General features: G+C 42.9%; 2 protein-coding genes across 3 annotated transcripts in view; one reads left to right on the top strand and one right to left on the bottom strand.

The window, feature by feature from the left end:
- Window positions 1-20331, top strand: part of NRSN1 (neurensin 1) — a 197754-nt gene that overhangs the window by 137321 nt on the left and 40102 nt on the right. The gene's annotated exons all lie outside the window — the stretch shown is intronic.
- Window positions 1597-20331, bottom strand: part of LOC128417706 (dyslexia-associated protein KIAA0319-like) — a 22813-nt gene continuing 4078 nt past the window's right edge. For both annotated transcript variants that reach the window (XM_053396744.1, XM_053396745.1), the window contains exons 5-19: window positions 19212-19299; window positions 18035-18127; window positions 17798-17930; window positions 16073-16301; window positions 14851-14974; window positions 13714-13846; window positions 12756-12904; window positions 11978-12129; window positions 11351-11489; window positions 10041-10200; window positions 4740-4882; window positions 4496-4618; window positions 4268-4358; window positions 3279-3370; window positions 1597-2317 (exon numbers count right to left, since the gene is read on the bottom strand). In XM_053396744.1, the coding sequence (XP_053252719.1) occupies window positions 2139-2317; window positions 3279-3370; window positions 4268-4358; window positions 4496-4618; window positions 4740-4882; window positions 10041-10200; window positions 11351-11489; window positions 11978-12129; window positions 12756-12904; window positions 13714-13846; window positions 14851-14974; window positions 16073-16301; window positions 17798-17930; window positions 18035-18127; window positions 19212-19299 (2028 nt within the window). In that variant the 3' untranslated portion in view covers window positions 1597-2138. The remainder of the gene's footprint in view (window positions 2318-3278; window positions 3371-4267; window positions 4359-4495; window positions 4619-4739; window positions 4883-10040; window positions 10201-11350; window positions 11490-11977; window positions 12130-12755; window positions 12905-13713; window positions 13847-14850; window positions 14975-16072; window positions 16302-17797; window positions 17931-18034; window positions 18128-19211; window positions 19300-20331) is intronic.

The following is a 20331-nucleotide window of genomic DNA, read 5'->3' as shown; positions in this document are numbered from 1 at the left end:
TTTTTAAAAAAACCAGCAACAATAATTTTTACATTTGTGGGCATACAGGCTAGTACCACAGACTGATCTAGTCTTACAGACAAGTCTAGAAACACTTCCTGTTATATTATTTAAGGCAGTTGCTCTACATGTAACTCAAAATCTGAAACACACACAAATACAAAACTAAAACAATCTAGGGATTCAATATAGCCCAAGCTTGTCAACGCTCCTCTTTTGAGGAAAAAGAATCAAAACATTTGAGAAGCACAAATTGTTCAAGTGTAACAAGATACTACTAGCCTTATTGGAGAAATTTTCTCTTGGGGCTGGATCAGCTAAGTATTAATATGCATTTGTATGGTACGTTTACATCAAAAATAACAAAAGTTATTATTTGTTTGTATACAGTAATTCATTAACAGAAGGTGATACTTGAATTCTTACATTTCACGTTTGTGTGTAGATTTGCTTTGGGTGTTGGGAAAACAGCTGTGTGTAATAAATGTTTAACTTTAATATTGGTGGACATTCACATCTACTGTCAGATCTGTGACATTTTGTAAGCGTATTAAAAAAATAAATAAAATCCTACATTGGTATGAGTTTTCTTCAACACAGGGCTGGAGAAGTTGTGACCCTCCAGATATTGTTAAGCTCCAGCTCCCAGTGAACACAGGCAAGTGTCAGATATGATGTGAGTTTGTAGTACCATCACCTGGAGGACCAGGCAGGTGCACTAGGTCTGCCTTGGAGACAAAATGGGAAAGTCACTTATTTCATTGGGCCAACTTCTGCTGGTGAAAGGATATGCAGGCCCTCAAGTTGCACAGACAACTTCTAGAAGACACAAAACCAAGGTTCCTAAAGCTGAACTGTATATTGAGAAAAATTGGTTACACAGGTGTAATATATGTTTGCTTTGTGTGACTTCAGGTAAAGAACAGTTGAATCGCTAATTGTTCAGTACTTGAGACACATGACACTTTACTCTCCAGGGGTAAAAACTGTGATCATCACAGTGCCTTAAAACTTCTGTTTAGCCCATTCTTCTTTGTTTACAGCAACATTTGGGTTAAGCCCCTAGCATGAAATTTAAACCTTTTTTTTACAAATTTGTGCTTATCTTCGTGTTTATCATGAAGGGAGAGTGCTGATGCACACACAGAAACCCAATGACAATTAGTTCTTGTTCAGTAAACATGTTTTATGAGCATTGTTAGATATTAAGACTAGGTGATTTCTGGCCCACACTTTCACTACACAGAATGCCACAGTCAATGGAGTTGAGCACATCTGATTTACTCTCAGCACTTCACAAGGCAAATGAAGGAAAGGAGTTAAAACTTCCGGCACCGGTTATTAAATCAATGTACCCACAAAAGCTGTGGTTTTCAAAGAACGTGGAATGATTTTGCAAGCCTTTCTTCAGCAAAATAAACAGAAGAATATGGCATGTGCCACCAATTTCTCCCAAGTATAGAATCTTCTCCCAAGTGTGACATCCACTCACAAGAAGGAGGTAGCACCAGGCTTGAAATTTTACTCGGATCTTTCCTTTCTTCCAGCAACTTGGGCTTGCCAGACAGGAAGTCTGCCATCCAAATACTAACTGCAGTTAGGTTGCTTCAGACAATGCCTTGAGTCCTTTGAAAAAATGATTTCAACTCCACTGCCTTACCAAAGAAGATGTCACAAAAAAACCTTTTCATCAACCCTCTTATTTGCTAAACTAAAAGTGACTGGAAGGAGATGGAGGCTATAGCCGCACACTGCTTTTCTTTTTAATAACTCAAGGTACATTTGCATACTGGTGTGTCTTTGTACAGATGCATAGCCACTGTTTTCTAAAGGAAACAACAATATAAGGTAGCTTTCCTATGTGCTCCTTGTAATGCAACAGTCTTGAGCAATAACCTTTTATATGGAAACCATCTCCAACCATTTTTAGACTTTAAAACCCTTTCACCTAACCCATGTGGCGAGTTAAAATACGTTATTGGTTAAAGAAATGAAGGGGAAAGTCCACCGCGTCCATTTCCTTTTCTACTATGCTGGAAGTTTATCATCCCGTCTCCCACCAGTATAGTTTGGGAGGGGGGTGGTGAAGGAGGAGCAGCATAGCCTTAGCACGTGTCCTTCCACTGCAGCCTCTTCATTTATCTGTTCTTTGAGCTGTAGCTGAAGGAGACACCATTCTTCATGGAACCATTCATGGCATTCCTCGGGTTCTCTCTTTCAACCTTCTCTCTGCTGAAGATGGTGTCCTGGTCACTGTCAAACTCTGACTCTGAAACCATCAGGCTAGAATTGTGCTCTGTGCTTCTGTGCTTTATACCTAAGATAGGGAGGAGATGGGAAGCAGAAGATTCTGTGCAACGTCTGCTTACTATTTGATCTCCGTTATCTCATCTGCAATGTTAAATTGAGGAAGTAATATTACGTCTTACTACCATAAACCATCACCCAGAGCCACACCACCACAAGCAATCCAACATGAACATGGAGCGCTAACTCTTTCTAAAGAGGAATACTTTCCATGCAATGTTCCAGGTGACATGTAAATAAGCCTATTGACATCACTGCTAGAGTCTGCTGCTCCTTCTGTTATCATCCAATAGAGGAGTGGGGATGCTACTCAACTAAATAATTGGACGAGCACAAGGGACTTCCTCCTGCACGTGCCCTGTACCGTTCCCAAATCTACTCCAGAGGGTTGAGGAAACTCTCAGAACAGTTTTACAGAGGGGAGCATTCTGTTGCACAGATAAATCCTTGCACTGATTCTGTTGCACAGATAAATCCTTGCACTGATTGAATCAGTGACTTTGTACTACCACACACATGCCCTGTGATACCCATTATCAAGGAACACAACTGCCTGTCCTTGGGACGCAAGCAGTAGCTGCCATTCACCTCTGATGAGCATGTTGACGGCAATATTTATTGGCCTGAACCACAACCAGTTCAGACCAACTTCAGTTGCAGCAGAAACAAAAGGAAACAGCATGATTTGTTGCAGAAAGGTGGGGAAGAAATAATTGAAAATAAATACATGGTGATTTTTTGGTTCCTTGGGAGGGAAATGCAAGTGCTATTGCAACTTGGGAGATTTAACATGGCCGGGACTTTTTTTAGAGAAAGCCCGCTCCATCAGATGCTATCCTGGCTTAAAATGTGAAAGCGCCAGATGCATGTGAAAGAAAAGTCTGTATTAATAGCACAAGAAACAGAAAGTTACATACGAATTGTAGCAAAGGTTGGAAGACATGAAAATAAAAAGGGGAAAAGAAACATACCGTATTTAGGCCTGAGCTCCATTCTCTCCTGATCATCTATATTATCCAAAATTGTGTATTTTGTTTTCTTTCTTATTTTAGTCCTCTTTCTGCTAAAAGATGAAATATTCCACTTAAAGCTGGGAAACCAAGTACCCATTCCCTGCCCCCCACAGGTGATATTTCCTTAGGAACCACCCCAACCACAAAGGATATACATTATATAAGCCAAGGATGAAATACTAGGCCTCATGATTCTTCCTAGGCCATACCCACTCCCCAGCCGTACCCCACTCCAGGACACACCCCTCACCATTTTATTTTATTTTTTGGTACCCTGCTTGAGTGTTTATGCCTGACTAGAATATTTCCTTGAACTCTGATCCTGCTTCTTGTTCACCTGGATGGAGAATAGAGAGGGATGAGTGAGTGTGTGGGAATAGAAAACATGGAGTTTCATTGCTCAACCCATTTCTGCCTCTTGCCTACCTGCCTCTGCCATGTTCCCACCTTCCCTCAGAAGGTTGACTGGAAGGGAACGTGACTCTTAGGCTGAAAGGGCTCCCCACCCCTGAAGCCTGCCTCCTCGTTTCAGCATCATTCATGCTGTCATACTTGGGGTCACTTCAACAGGCATGACCCCTTGGTGGAGCTCCATGTGGAGAAGCCCATTTACAAGCAAACAAAACCAAAGGCATACAGGCATGGTTGGAAAACTGTTTTTGACCTGTACAGGGGGTTATTCACACAGATCGTTTATTACATGGGAGCTGCATCTACACCATTGTGCTATGGGCAGCCACATATCTCTTATGGTTGCCTCACCTCAGATTAATTGGACACCCCTTAATTCCCATTAGCCACTTGCCAAACTCCCGGGCTGGTTAAAGGGGAAATATTCTCCCAAACCTATCAGTAGATGCTTCTGAGTACAAACGAAGTTTCTACTCTATTTCGGTGACTACAGAACTAAGGGATGTTCGTATCGCGCTTCATTAGAAATCATTTACCTTTTGCAACAGCAGATGCAGAGCCAAACGAACCCCGCCATCAGCACAATCAAAATGAAAGCTGATGCCGTTACATAAAGTATACTCCACTCTAGAAGGTGGAAGTAGAATGTTCAAAGTTATTAGAGGAACCATTAATGCACTTATGCATTCAATATGGCAACATCACAGATCTACTCTATTCAGCCTCCCTGCCTGAAACACTTCACCCGTTTCCTCTCAACTCACCGCAATTACTCTCTCCGTTGTTAAGATACCTCTGTATCAAATTTTCCATCCACAGCTCATAGCAAATGCAGCGCTTCGTGATAGGGTCGCAATGTCCATGTCCGGAGCACTTTAAGAGGCAACCTATAGCAGCAAAAACCATCAAATTATTATTATTATTATTATTATTATTATTATTATTATTATTATTATTATTGCATTGGGCTTTGGTATTGTTCTGCAGCATAACGCAAATACTACATACCTGCCGTGTCAACGCGAAGCACTTTAAAAAGCAAGAAGTCCGGCTTCTCCTTCAAGAGCTGCAAGCGTAGCATCTGTGCAACATCTGCTGCCTTCATCACTTTAAAAGGATGGCCATTCTGAACATAGAACACAACAGCTGTGCTGAAGAGAGGATGTATATATTGTAAATAACCAGACTATAGCATTCAAATGGGCTGGCTTTTCAATTTAAGAAATATTGTCACAATCAGACTGTTTGATTTGGCCTTTGCAGAACCCCTATTCCGGGATTCGGTTCACTCGTGCAATGGCAGTCACGAGGACAAATGGTGCTGCCAAGCCCTGCCCACTTCAACCCAGTGCCTTCCCCATTTTTACAGCCCTCTATGTGCTCAAGGGCAAACTTCTGAAGCAAAGAGTCTCCTGCACGCGCACACGCGCACACACACACACACACACACACACACACAGGCTCCCCATGCAAGTCAGACCCTGATTGTGTGACAGGGAGAGATGGTCGGTAATTTTAATTTTATTTCTCAATTGGAAACACAGACATCGGCTGCCGACTTAGCTGTTTGAAATTACACGTGATTTAACAGGCTGTAACACAGCATGCATCTTCTACAAAGTGGGTAACCTTCTCAAGTTTTAGCTACAGAACAATGGTGTTTACATATCCCAAAGCATTCACACACGTTAAAAATAATAATATATTTTTTTAAAAAAAAAGATATTTATTGAGATTTTACAAAAACATAAGTTTACAAAATAGAAAAAAGTCATATAGAAAGAAAAAGATACAAAAAAGAGAACATACAAAAATACATAAAAAAGAAAAAAGAAGAATTAAAATACAAAAAACAAAAAACAAATAGATAAAAAAGAATTAAAAACAAATCCATTTTTTGTAACTTTAAACTCATTAGCTTGTTTCCTTGGCCTCCTCACAACTCCCCTTTTTGTATTCCCATTTAAATAATCAAATCAGCAAATCCTTACCCTCTTTCGTTTATCTTAACTCTATATCTTAACATATTATAACTCTATATTTTCATCCATTATCAATTCATTTTTGCATATTCTTAAACTTTGTTGCTAATGCCACTTATTTTCAATCCAACATCATTTTAACATTCATTAATTTTACAGTGTTTCTACAGATAGTCTTTAAATTTCTTCCAGTCTTCTTCCACCAACTCTTCTCCCAGGTTTCGGATTCTGCCAGTCATTTCCGCCAATTCCATATAGTCCATCACCTTCATCTGCCACTCTTCCAGGGTGGGTAACTCTTGTGTCTTCCAATACTTTGCAATAAGTATTCTTGCTGCTGTTGTTGCATACATAAATAATCTCTCAAGATTTTTTGGGCCTTCTTGGTAACCTCTTGATCTCTAAATAAGGTGTCATTCATCCTCCATCTGAAGGAACCGATTGGTGTTAGTTTCATCTCCATCTTCACTGCGTTATGGTCGGAGCAAGTTTTTGGGCAAATTTCCACTTTTCGAGTCTTAGGTGCCAGTCCTCTAGTTATCCATATTTGGTCAATTCTTGTCCATGTCATTTTGGCTTCAGAGAAGAATGTTCCCTCTCTTCCAAGGGGGTTCTTAGTTCTCCAGATGTCAATCAAGTCCATATTGTCAGTCAGTTCAAAAAAGGTTTTTGGTAGTCTGCCATCTTTAGTTACAACCTGTCTCTGCGACTTGTCCATATTTGTAGATACCACTCCATTCATATCTCCCATCATAATAATGTTGTAGTCCATGTAGTCAAGCAATGTCTCATGCAATTTCTTGAAGAATTCAGATTTCCCCTCATTTGGTGCATAAACTCCTACAATCAGAAATTTTTCTCCTTGTGATTGAATCTCAATTGCCACAAATCTTCCTTGTTCATCTTTAAAAACAAATTTCGGTGATAGGCTCTCTTTGGCATAAATAACAACTCCTCTCTTTTTAACCTTGTCCGATGAAATAAACTCTTGACCCAATCTTTTATTAATCAGTACTTTCCTGTGAAGCCTTATCACATGAGTTTCCTGTAAACAAATTAAGTCCAATTGTTCCTTTTTCAATAAATGAAAGACTTTCTTCCTCTTCTCCGGGGAATTAAATCCATGAATGTGCCAACTTAATAATTGCAGAGACATGGTGTGGTTATTCTATTCTCCTCCAACTGCTCCCAAAAGTTCTTCTTGTTCTGATGGTGGTATCGCTTTTTTTAGTTTGTCCAGTCCCAAAGGTGGTGGTACTATGTCTAGTACTCCTGATCTTAAAGCTCTTAGCTCTTCTAGTACTTCTTTTTGCAGGTCTTCTTCGTGGTCTCTCAAAAATTTTCCCTTATCTTCCACTGATCTTATTTTGAACTTTTTCCCTTTAAAGGTAAAAGATAGTCCCTGGGGGAATTCCCACCTAAAAACAATTCTGTTTCTTCTCAGTAGGGCCACCAGATCTCCGTAGTTGGTTCTAAGATCCAATAGATGTTTCGGTATATCCTTAAAAATCTCCACTCTCGAGTCGTTGATCTCCAAAGTCTTCTGGAAGTGTGCACTCAGTATTTTATCTCTCTCTTCTTTCGTTCGGAGGGTAACCAAACAGTCTCTCACCCTGTTTTTCCTCCCTCCTCTTCCAAGTCTGAACGCACTTACTATCTTAAAATCTTTCTCCACCTCCAAATTCCAAAATTTTCCAAATTCCTGCGTAAGGTAGTCACTTAGGTTATCTTTTTCAAGTTCTGGTACTGCCCTGATCCTCAGATTGGTCTGTTTCTCCCTCAGTTCAATCATAGACAGAAGTGACTGATGGTCCCCAATCTGTTTGCGCATAGGTTTTATTTCTTCCTCTACAGCCACTGCTTTTTCTTTTGCTTCCTCAGCTATTTTTCGATTAGACGCAGATTCTTCCAGCAATTTTTCAATAGATTCTGTATTGGAATTCACCTTCTGTCCCAGATTATTAATGCTGGCAGTATTCCTGTCTATTTTAGTTGATTGTTCCGTAACTTGTTTGCTTAGGCCTTCCAATTTTTCATAAATTTTATTTAACACAGAAGTAAAATCCCCTTCTGAAGCCATTCCTTTTGACCCAGCTTGTGCAAAATCTTCCCCCTGTGTCACAGGAGGGCCGGGAACAGATGATCTACGTTGCTGGGAAAGTGTGCTGGGCTGCTGCACTCTAGCCTTGCCCGATCTTGTTGTCCTATCAGTCATCACACTTTTGTCTATGAATCAAGGTCGGTCCCACGGTCAAGTCTTGCCATGGAAAATCCCCAAAGTCCAGAATGGAAAAATCCCCCAGCTGGGTGTGCAGCTTCAATGTTCCTCTAGGGGGACACTGTAGCAGTCATTAAAGTTACAATAAAGAATCTTTTCCAACTTTCCTAAGTCCCCCTCAAGAAAACAAGCAACAGTTTCAAGTCCAGAGAAGACCTTCAACAAGTATCTCCTTTGCAGAGTTAACCATTAAAAAGTTACATTGTCTATAAATAGTGCGACTCTCAGTGCAACAATTCTAGTGGACCTGGCAGTCCGTTCCCAGGAGTTTGATAATTGTCTCTATTTTTTCCAGAAGTAAAAAAGTCACTTTTCCCTCTTCCCCCCCCCCTCCACTAGCCTGGGGGGGGGGGAGTTCTTTCACTTTGATGTTCGGATTTGGAGCTTTTATTACACCACTCTCTAGGTCTTTAGCTTAAAGAGTCTTTGCTTTGAGCTGTATACAGAAAACGGAAAGGCGGACTTCCTGTTTACACCTTCCCGCTTCAGTGCCGAATTAATCCTTTTTTTCTCCTTTAAGTCCCAATTCTTAAACTTCACCTACTCACGGGTAGTTGTTTCGCAGCCAAATTGTCACAGGAAAAAGGTCAGCGCTCTCCGGCAACAGCTGTGCGGCTTCACCCCACGGAAAAAGCAATCGACTCTCAGCACCGCGCCAAGCTCCCGTTGCGCTCCGGAGCCCCTTATGGGGTCCCTTCGCTAGTCCGGGGGGCGCTACAGGTGCCCGCCGAGTCCCACGGTCACAGGCTTCTCCTGCCTGTGATTTCACAAGGGTCTCCGCTTCGCCGTAGTGGACAGACCCGATTTCCGCGGAGCTTCTCCCTCCAAGCTAGAAGGAGACCGCCATTGCCATTGGCGCCACCTCCGGAAGCTGTTAAAAATAATAATATAAAAACATCCCTCCTGGATGAGGCCAAAGACCATCTAACACAGTTTTCTGTTCTCACGGTGACCTATCAACTTATTATCTTGACTTGGTAAACTTTAAGGGCAAATATGGTTTGCTCAGTGTTAGATTAAGGTCACTAGACACGAGGGATGTCAGAGAATTGAAATGAAAAGAAAAACAAGAGTGGGAATTGCCAATGTTTGCTTAGTCCCATTTCTGGAATAGAAATCAATACAGCAAATCCAGTCAGTATTCACCGTTGTTGCTCTCAGTGTGCAAACAATATGTAATTGAGACATCCCTCCACCCTTTGCATTGTGTTTCCTGTGCGTGGAAATGAATGGGGTGGAATAATTTTATTTTGTAAAATTTATACACCACTTGACTGTGGGCAGGGAGCCCTCAAAGCCGTTTACGAAAAGATAAAACAATAAAATCGAGAACAACTTGCAACCATACTTAAAAGCAAACAGAAGCTAAAATACTGAAACATTAAAATTACCTCAACTTTCTGGACATCTGAGGAGCCTTGTCTAAACAAGAATGTTTTTAGCAAGCGCCAAAAACAGTTCAGTGAAGGTGCCTGCTTGGTCTCAGTAGGCAGGGAGAGCCAAAGTGCAGGTGCTGCCACACTAAAACAATCAAGTTCTTGCAACCTGATTGTTGCAAGTATTATGTACATCTGCAATAGTGCATATTCCACCGATCGAAGTGGTCAAGTGGGCACATGTGGGGAAAGGCAGTCTTGTAGGCAAACTGGTCCTAAGCTGTTAAGGGCTTTATACGCTAATAGTGGCACCTTGAACTTGGCCCATTAGCAAACCAGCAGCCAGTGCAGATCTCTGAGCACTCCTGTCGGCAATCATTCTGCAGCATTCCTATGAAGTTATTTTGATAGCGTAACAACGTAACTTATGTAATTACAGTGAGTTGAATAGCATTGTTTTTGGCAGAAGATGAACTGCAATGGAACAGACAGTGCTGCATGTGAAAAACACACAGTGGAATGGAAAATTATACCTCCTCGCATCCCTGTTAGTTGCTCATGTCAGCAAGTCAGTCCAATTTTTTTATACCTGCTCTACATATTGCTTGCCATTGAAACGAAGCTTATTGGTCTGTAGTATTTTGGGTTACGTCTATTTTTGGTATCTCTGTACCTGATATCAGAATAAGCGTGTATCTTCTGAACTTTAATATCAGAATCCAAGATGTTCAGGAGCATTGCTAGCTGTCGCACAAGCGTGTCTTTCTGTTGTTCAGTCAGCTGGCCAACTCCAACTTGCAAGATGAGTTCCACAAGTCCATTTTTCTTAGGATCTGTGAATGCAAAAATAATGCTTTTCATTTGGAGCATGGCCAATGTTGCCTTGACATGTGGATGTCAGGTTTCAAAATTAATATTTACTACAAATTCCAGTCGGCAATAACAAACGGAACATGCAGGTTCCAAGCAGATATTTATCACGTGCTGAATACAAAGTTATATTCTCAAATGCAGCACATGAATTTCAGAGGGAACTATGTTATTCCCCATCTCCCTCCGATTTGTCACCCATGCCATCAGAAAATGCAGGTGGATTAATTTATAAAGGTTAGCAAAATTTAGCAGCTAAGCAGAAGAGCAGAAAGGAAATGGAGTACCAAAAACCCAGAAAACAAGGGACCAGCAAGATAATAAAATGAAAGGCATCATGACTATCCAAATCAGTATTTGCAGGTATGTGAGAACACAGCATAAAAAGTAATCCATGTTATTGCTTATGGAATCGGAGGCCATTTTTTCATAGGTTGGCTGAGCAGGCAAAACAAGGCGAGTCTCCATGAGACCAGGCTTACATTTACATTGTACTTCTCTTTTCTACCTGCACACTATTAGCCTGTCAGGATGCACCTTGATTAAAAGCAGCTAACCAACAAATAGAAGCTTTCATCTAGCCACAACATAGGGTAGAATTTGGCTCAAAACGATGGCCACCTCATCAGGGTCCTTTATTGCATTACCATACAGGCCATGTATGCTCTCATGAAGAAAACATGGTGGTAAGGATCAGAGAGCCACCAAGGAAGTGTGCTGGCTATGGCAATGAGAGGAGGAAACAAAGTTTTGGCTGCAGAGTGGGACAGATTTGAAGGCCTTGATTTGATCTATAAGCTACCTCTTCATAGAGCTACCTCTTGCAAAGTGGGTTTCAAGCAGTATCGTCACTCCACCCATGACTGGAAATGAAATGAATCAAGACTTTTGAAAGGACTGTACTTCATATCTGCTTTAGGCCCCTGCCTTGAACTGCAATGGAATCAAACCACAAAAACTTTTTAGCAGCAATGGGAAATCTGCCACTGAGCTACCAAGCCAAGGTTTCGCATGTGAATGGGTCACCTGGCCTGACAAGATCTTTGCTGTAAGCTGCTTATAGGAGAAGAGGACAGATCTGGGAGGGACAACATGCTATAAACGTCCTCATACCAGGCCGCACTTCTACAGTAGCCATGTCGATGTCTGACTCTCCTTTGCCATCGGTGACTTTCAAGTGAAAGGAATAACTCCCTTCTACGAGGTTGGTCAGCTGCAGGATGGCCTCATGATCTGAGCCATGTATCACATCCTGCAAAAGGAGAAGTCAACACTGCTTCAGATTAATATTCACTCAAAGGCAAGATAAAAATTGCCCAAGATTTTACAACTACCCACCACAAATTGGCCTAAAACAACCATGTTAATAAAGTAAGGTCAGGGGTTGGGAGCCTGTGGCTTTTCACATGTTGTTAGACTGCAGCTCCTACCATCTATGAGAATTGACTGCAATGGCTGGGGATGATGGGCGATGGAGTCTGCCAACATCTCTCCCACCCTTCCTACAGCCAAAGAGTGCATCTTCAAACCCATGGGTTTGGTTTCTTCTACTCCTATTTTGAGACTGCAAAGCTGAGACTCGGATCGGCTTGCCCAAGGCTGCTCCATGCAAGTCCAATTTGGATCCAGTGGGCCATACTGTTACATGGCAGTAAAGCAAGCAAAGAGTACGGGGTTTGGATTTGGATTTTTTTAAACAATACATTCAATTTGGCTTCATTAAATTATTAAAATACTTACCCCAGCTGCTGGGCTCTGGCCATCCCGAATCCAGAGGTAAGACACAATCCCTTGGTCATCAGTAGATTGCGAACCATCCAAAGCAATGGAGTTATTGGGAAGAACGAGGATGTGCTTGCCCCCTGCATGAGCCTGGGGTGGGCGGTTGCTTTCTAAACAATAAAATTGTAAGAGAGTAAGAGCTTTATTTTGAAGAGTTGAGCAGGAAATAAAAGAATAGGAATGGAAATAATAAATAATAATAATAATAATAATAATAATAATAATAATAATAATAATAATATATTTATACCCCACCCACCCGACTGGGTTTCCCCAGGCACTCTGAGAGGTTCCCAACAGATTAAAAACACACACACACAAAAATCAAACATTAAAAACTTCCCCAAGCAGGGCTGCCTTCAGATGTCTTCTAAAAGTCAGATAGTTGTTTATTTCCTTGACATCTGATGGGAGTGTGTTCCACAGGGCGGGCGCCACCACCAAGAAGGCCCTCTGCCTGGTATAGTATCCCAAATGCCTTGCTCAGATGAAGAAGACTCTCAGAACTTGGCAGGGCTCAAAATCCACACTGAAATAATTCATTTACCAAAATACTTGGTTGCTTTTCTGATGCTTTAATATTTTTCATAGGACTATATTGTGATATTCAGGGAACTGCTCTATGTTGTTTTCAAATGCTCCGTTTCTTGTTGTGAGCTGCTTTGAACTCAACTTCCTTGTTGGGAGAGGAGCCTATAAACCTCCAATCAAATGCAAATGGGGCAGTGAGCCTTACCCTCCTTGACAGTCACAGAGATTGTGGCTGTGCTGCTTAGTCCTTGGCTGTCTTTGACGGTCAGTCTGAAATGGTAGGTTCCAACATGCAGGCCTGTGACGGTTGCAACTGCGCTATCAGTGTCTTCCATTTGCACAGAGGTTGGTCCACTGCAACGGAGCAAAAAGAAAAAGGAAGAGGAAGGCATGAACCAGAAACCAGATTCAACTCAGTCTAAACAAAAAGTGCTATTTTAGTAAATGGAGCAAGTTCTAGGAGTGGTGGCATGAACATTTTTGAAGCTTCAATAGAATACTTCTTCATGCTGAATAAGAGAGCCAATAGCAACTCTGCACACAAATGCAAATCATTTGGCTTCTTCAGGTTAGCTCATCACATGGGTTTAAACAGTGTCAACATTCATTTCATCTGCAGCAGGTAGAATTTGGCATTTTACTTCTTTAAACTGATATTCACTTGAGGGCCTGAAATTCACTTGCAAGCCTACTTGCAAACTTACATAATGGATGGCGGTTTTAAAAAGGCCAAGGCTTGCAGGTTTTTCAGATTCAGCCAGAAACTTTACCTAAGAGGCCTCAAAATTCAGTTCAGAAATCTGAGTGGCTTTGAGATATTTGTGATATGTACAGGGATGCCTCTGAGATCAAATGGTACTCCCTGAGAAAAGTACATTCATCTTCAACTGAATTATGAAAGTTCTCATTAAACTACCACATTCTTCCCCTGGAAGAATAATTGTCTAGTGGACAATTATTAGCATTTTACAAAAAAAACAACAGTATTTGGCATGAACAATATTGATGCATATAAACTTGGGACTTTGTTTGGTTCATGCAGAAACTAGCAGTAAGCCTAAATGGCTCCAATCCACCCCAAGCTTTTAAGTTCCTTCTGTGTAACATGGTAGGAGACACTAGTTTGGCCCCACCAGATACGTTCCTCCACTCTTACAAAATACCTGATATTCTCCCAGTGATAGTAAACAATGCCTAAGTCATCAGTGCTCATGCTTCCATCAAGAACGGTGCTCTGGACAGGGAATGTCAGCTCCTTATCTGGCCCAGCCACGGCTGTTGGGGGGCTATTCTTTTCTGTAGCGAAACAAAGCAAAAATTGCTCAAAATACAGTCTGTGTTTTCTAGTCTGTAACTGACAAGGGTTATCCTCTCTCCCAAGTATTAAAGGGCTATTGTATTAACGGTACCAGGAGTGACTTGGAATATCACTTAATCCACCTCTCGTCCTGTGTCCTGGATGAGAAAGCAATGCAAAGAGCATGCCTAAGTATCAAGCGTGCCCTCTCCTAGTAAACAGAGGAGTAAACACACATGGAGTGCTGCAACATGGCTCAGACAGCAAGGAGAAAGAACAAAGGACAATAGTTCCACTTCACAGAACACAGTAACACAAACAGCCTGTCTCCCTCACTTCCCACTCTGTGGAGTCAAAACATATACTGTCATGTGATAGACAAAAATCCCATGACTGCAATCATGGAGCAGGAATTCTAACATCCTCACAGTAATCTGCTGTGAACAGTAGTAGAGGGTTCAAGTTCTATTTCACACCAAGGACAGAAATTGGCCTGGCGGCCATGTGTTCCAGGAGGGACAAGCAACCTCCTCCTGGTGGCCCAGAAAAAGCAGTTGCAAGGCTTAATTCTTTCATCTGCCATGCCACTACTTGGAAGCAACCTTTGATGGCAAAGCTGCAGCCTTATGGGTTTTCCATGAGTTACTCAATGAGATATGAATCAGCGACAGCAATACTCAGGCAACGTATTGCAGATGCTGAATGCCAGTATGAACTAGGTTTAACCTAAAAAAAATCATGCTAACTGACAAAGCACTTCAGCCCTATAGAGCAGGTGGGGCATTTGTGAGTTCAGCTCCTATTATTGCCTGGCCTCTGTCCTCAGCACATTCCTAAATAATGGAGGCTGCCTGGCAGGCAAGCAGTCTTTCCTCCTCCTCCTCCTCCTTCCACTTACTATTAAAGGTCAGATTTAGATTTGTTAGCTTGTGTACATAGAGGTTCAACAGCCAGCCAGCTGAAGGATGTTCTGTTAAGTCAAATATACTATAAATCTGCCTACCGGGCCAGACAATCACCGTGACTTCAGCTGTAGACTGCTGTTCAGCAGAATCAGTAACAGTCAGCTGAAATGTGTATTCGCCTTCTTGCATGGACGATAACTGGAGGTAGGGACTCCTCACCCCCTGGGTAATGAGGTGCGGGAGGAAAATCGGGAAATAATGAGGCAAATGTTAATAGTATAAAGCTTTCTATTATCATCACAAATCATTATACCAGTGGTTTTCAACCAGTGGCACTCTGGGGTGGCCAGGGCATAGCTGTCAATGTTTCCCTTTTTTAAAGGGAAATTCCCTTATTCTGAATAGGATTCCTCACAAGAAAAGAGAAAAGTTGACAACTATGGGTCAGGGGTGCTGCGAGAACACTGGTCTCTGTCCCTCTTTCCTTCCCTGCCTCCTCTGATGCCCTCTTGCATCTCTGCCTCCCAAAGGCTTCTGCGGCTGTTTGTTGCAGCAGACCTGGCTACAAGCTTCCCAGGCAAATGGTGTCTCTGGGGCTGGCCAGGGGGTGCTTCCCATGCCCCTGTGGGGCAGTGGAAGGAGGCACCTCTCTTTGAGGTGGGGGGGCAGCTCAAAGACCAGAGGGAGCAGCTGTGGCTGCCCAGAGGACTCCCAAGGAGAGGGGAGAGAAGACTGAGGGAACACTCCACAAGGGAGGGTTCAAAAAGGGGTGAGGGGCTGCCAGCTCTGCAGGCAAGGGGTGACATAACTGGGCTCCTGAGCCCCACAGGGGTGCCACAGAAAGAAAACCTCTGCATTATACAGAAATATTGTACCAATATTTCACAACCACCTGAATAGGTTTACAATATTCTGCAGAACTTTGAACGCAACAATTCAACATCTGTGACATTAAGTGTGGTCACTATGTCCAAAACTCACTATTGCTCCTTTGCAATGGTTTGCCTAAACACAGATGGTCGGATCCAGACTTGGTCGCAGTAGACCCACTGAAATGACTAATTTTTAAAGTCCCATGCAATATTTTACAGGGTCCACTCTAAGTATGGTTTCCAGGTGTCTTCCTAGCCAGGGCAAAAATAGAAGAGACTAAGTGTTTCAAAGTAATGTTCACCATTTCCTGCACAATACAAAGTGCAACCAGGCTTTTTTTGCCTGTTTTCACCAAGCACCACAAAATTCCTGATCTGAAAGCTATTGGATTTGGGGGGCGGGGTGTGTGTGGATATTATTAAATGAGGCAAGAAGATCTCCATTTACCTGCATTGCTACCACTTTGCCTCGACTTTTCGGGCTCAGGGACCACTCATAGCTGACTATCTCATAATCATCACTGCTCTGATTTCCATTCACTGTGACGGAGTTGCGAGGCAAACTGATTTCCTGATTTGGCCCTGCATTGGCAACAGGAGGGAAATCCACTTTTTTATGGACTCTCAGTGAGGCTTCTGTAGAGTTAGCTGCTCCACTGGAGTCAATCACTGTTAACCTAAAAAGGAAGAGAAAAGATATGTGAATAATTAATGATATTGAATGTGTGCTTTCTCCCATTCTCAAAATTCACATGCACTGATTCCTTCTACCTCAGGAGTGCAGAATCCAGAGACTATGGACCTAATTAGGTCCATTTAGGGTGGCCATACATCTGGAATTTCCCGGACATAGCTGGAATACATCAGTCAAAAGAAGTGTCCAGGAGGAAATTAGTGAAATATCCGGGAAAATACAGACGTATGACAACCCATGTAGGAAGTCTAGATTTTGGTGAATTTCCTTAAAAATAGCTCAAGAACTTCTTCTTTGGGGGGCGGGGGGAGCTCAACAACTTTGCCAAAAAAAGCCTGACACCTATTGTGTTCAGATTTTCACTTTTTGAAATATGGCAACCCTAGGTCCATCAGGCCTTCAAGATTGGCCTGCCAGGCTGGAGGCAAACCACACCCACCTTTTCCATGTCTGAGGTAATATACGATGTCAGGCATAGGAAAGGTCTATTGGATCAGGCCAATAGCCCATCTAGTACAGCATCCTGTTCTCACAGTGGCTAAACAGTTGCCTGTAGGAAACCAACAAGCAGGATTCGAGCACAACAAGAACAAGACTCTCGCTTCCTGTGGTTTTCAGCAACTGGTATTCAGAACCAGTCATCATGGCTAGTAGCCATCAATAGCCCTCTCCTCCATGAATTTATCCAATTTTCTCGCTGCCTGCTGTGGAAGAAGGTTCCATAGTTTAAACACGGACTGTGCGATGAAGTACTTTCCTTCCATCTGCCCTGAAATCTTCCAATATTCAGCTTTGTTGGGTGTCCACAAATTTTAGGGTCATGAGAGGAGAAGTAACTTCTCTCTTTCCACTTTCTCCGTGTCATGTATAACCTTACCGCCTTCTATCTTGTTACCTTTTATGTTTTCTCTAAACTAAAAAGTCTCAAATGCTGCAACCTTTCCTCATAGGGGGAGGTCATACCACCCCCTTGATCATTATGGCTCAGGACTGCAATACCTCAAGGACCGCCTCTCCCCATAGAAACCAACTCAGACCCTGTGATCATCCTCTGAGGCCCTTCCTCATGTGCCTCCTCCACGAGAGGCCCGGAGGGTGGCAACCCGAGAACAGGCCTTTTCTGTGGTGGCCCCCCGTTTGTGGAATGCTCTCCCCAGGGAGACTCGCCTGGCAGCTTCATTACATATATTTATGGGCCAGACCAAAACTTTTCTCTGTAACCACACCTTTGGCTGATTAACATTCTATGGCCTTTTAAATGTGTTTGTGGGAGGGGGATTATTGGTTTGTTCTTTATTATTATGCATTTTGTGTTCTCGTTTTCTATTTTTATGTTGTGAACCACCCTGTGATCTTCGGGTGAAGGGCATTATACTAACTAACTAACTTAAACAAAGAACTTTGGTTGCCTTTGCCTCTGACTTGTCCATCCCCGAGTTGTGGTCTGAGGAGCCAAACGCAAAAATGTAGGCCTCTCACCTGAAAGTGTAATTGCCAGGCACGAGGTTAGACAGATGTAAAACTGGTGTATCAGCTGATGCCTTCTTTTCTCTAGGGGGACCTTCAATTTCTTCCCAGTGGTAACTGGCTATTTCAGTATCATCGGTACTTTCTGTGTTGGAAGGGAAATGCCGCGGAATAATAAATTAATAAGCTGGTATCCCTGTGAGCAATTCTAATTACACTGCAAAGCCACAGTTGCTGCCTGGTACTTACGATTCCCATCAATGAAAGCAGAAGTTGTAGGGAAAGAAATTTCCTGGGCTTTTGGAGATACGATAGCAACAGGCGGCTGATTTATTCTGACAGCTGCGGGAAGGGGAGAAACAGAACCCCATGCTTAATTAAATAAGGCCATCCTGCACAACTCGATCAGCCTGAGATAGCTTTGTGCTTATTCCACAACCAAAAAGCATTCACTAGTTGCTGAACAAGATTAAACAGTTAATATAAAAGCAGTAGGTTAAAAAAAATAAATTAAGTCATAACCAATAGAAAAACCGATCCTTGTAAATTATGATTTAGCAAAGCCACCTTCTGGTACAATCCCAAACTGGATAAATTGTGCCTGGCTTGCGGTTACAGGGGACAACCAAAAAAATCCCCCAAATCCCAGGCTTCTTAAGTTCTTAAGCTGGAAAAGACCAGAGCCCAGTTCCCCCAACTCAGCCAAGAAGATGACTGGGTGGGCCTTGGGCCAGTCACAGTCCCCTAGCCTAACTCTACCTCGCAAGGTTGTTGTGACTAAAGATCAAATGAGGACAAGGAGAACCAGGTATGCCACCACAAACTCCTTAGAGGAAATGTCAGATAAACATGGAATAAGAAATATTTCAATATCCTATTCTGTTGGACATGAGAAGTACACCACAACAGAGGCTTACATACATCTGTACCTCATCGTATTTTATAATAAATGGCTCCAAAATGAAGGGAGGGAGATGGGTGCAGAAACCAAAAGGCCCATGCAAGCGGGCAAGTCATACCCAGTGCTCAATACAAAACTATTTGCATGGGCAACTTGAGTCCCTTTTCCACCTTCTTGCCCCCAAATGCTGTACTGTAGATCCTGAACTTGCAGCAAGAAGAGGGGAGGGGAGACACTAACATAGAATGTGCAAATCAAGTGCTCATCTAGGGTAACTGCCCCACAAATAAAATCAGAAGAGCAGGAAATTACAAGGCTGGATGCACTTGAACATTTACCACCCTGTAGTTCCCTCTAAAGGCAAAGCAGGAATGTTACACAAATGCGATATAAAAATGTAAAACTTTTACAGCTGTTCACTCTCTGATGAAATTCAGAACTGATTAAAAGAACCATTCATCAAACTGGCATGCAGGTATAGCGAGAGGATGATATTAGTTTTAACTGTCTGAAAAACTGATTTACCTGGTTGGACAGTGACATTGACAAATCCTTCTCCAAATGCATTTTCAGCAGAAACAGTCACTTTGAAGACATAGGCACCTACTGGCAGCTGTAACAGAGGGTTTTTTAATGTATCTCCGGTAACACATAGGACTTCACATGGCACAAGAACAAAAAATGCAAGAAGTCTGAGTGCGCATCAAACCCAGAGCTTACCGTATTTTTCGCCCTATAGAACGCACCGTCCCATAAGGCACACCTAGTTTTTGGGGGGGAAATAAAGGGGAAAAAATTATTTTCCCCCCAGACGCGGGGCTGGGGCGGGGGAGGCCCGAGCTTCCCTCGACCCCAGCCCCCAAACAGGCAGCTCTCTGCAAGCTGTGGGAGCCCAGCGCTGGCTCCCGCTGCTTGGGGAGAGGTCCGCGAAGCCTGGGCGTGCTGATCTCAGCGCGCGCAGGCTTCGGCATGCAGGCAACTCTCCGCAAGCAGTGGGAGCGCTCCCGCTGCTTGCGGAGAGGTCCGCGAAGCCTGGAGAGCGAGAGGGGTCGGTGCGCACCGACCCCTCTCACTCTCCAGGCTTCAGCGAAAGCCTGCATTCACCCCATAGGACGCACACACATTTCCCCTTCATTTTTGGAGGGGAAAGGTGCGTCCTATAGGGCGAAAAATACGGTAATTATCATCATGAAGAAGCATCTCTGCTACCACCCAGAACAACTTAGGGGTGGTGGGGAGCAACTCAGAACATTGTAGCTGTGCCTCCCAGAAGGCTGAAATAAAGGAAAATGTAATATATATACAGGTAGCACCGGGTATGAGCTGAGTAGAAACAAGAAAATCTTGCAGTGACTGGAAGCGCATCCAGTAAGATAGTCTACCATATTCCTGAACTGCCTACATATAAGAGTTACTCAGGCGACAGGGTTTAGTGAGCAGGAAGAGGCTGGGGTAGAGAGCAGTTGAGAATCAAAAGCAGGAGAGGAGGCAGGCCAGGAGACAGAGACCAAGCAGGCTGCTGAAGAAGCCAGGGAATCTCCCCCTTCTGCTGTGACAAGCTCCTCTCCCAGAACACGCAGAGAAATGAAGAGGGCAGAGAAAAGAGAGGCAAGGGGAAGGAACCAGGGAAGGAGCCTTAGCAGTG

This window comes from Podarcis raffonei, chromosome 7 (genome assembly GCF_027172205.1).
Source record: "Podarcis raffonei isolate rPodRaf1 chromosome 7, rPodRaf1.pri, whole genome shotgun sequence".
Lineage (NCBI taxonomy): Eukaryota > Metazoa > Chordata > Lepidosauria > Squamata > Lacertidae > Podarcis > Podarcis raffonei.
The sequence above is the reverse complement of the archived record's forward strand: the minus strand, read 5'-3'. Positions and strand labels throughout refer to the sequence as shown.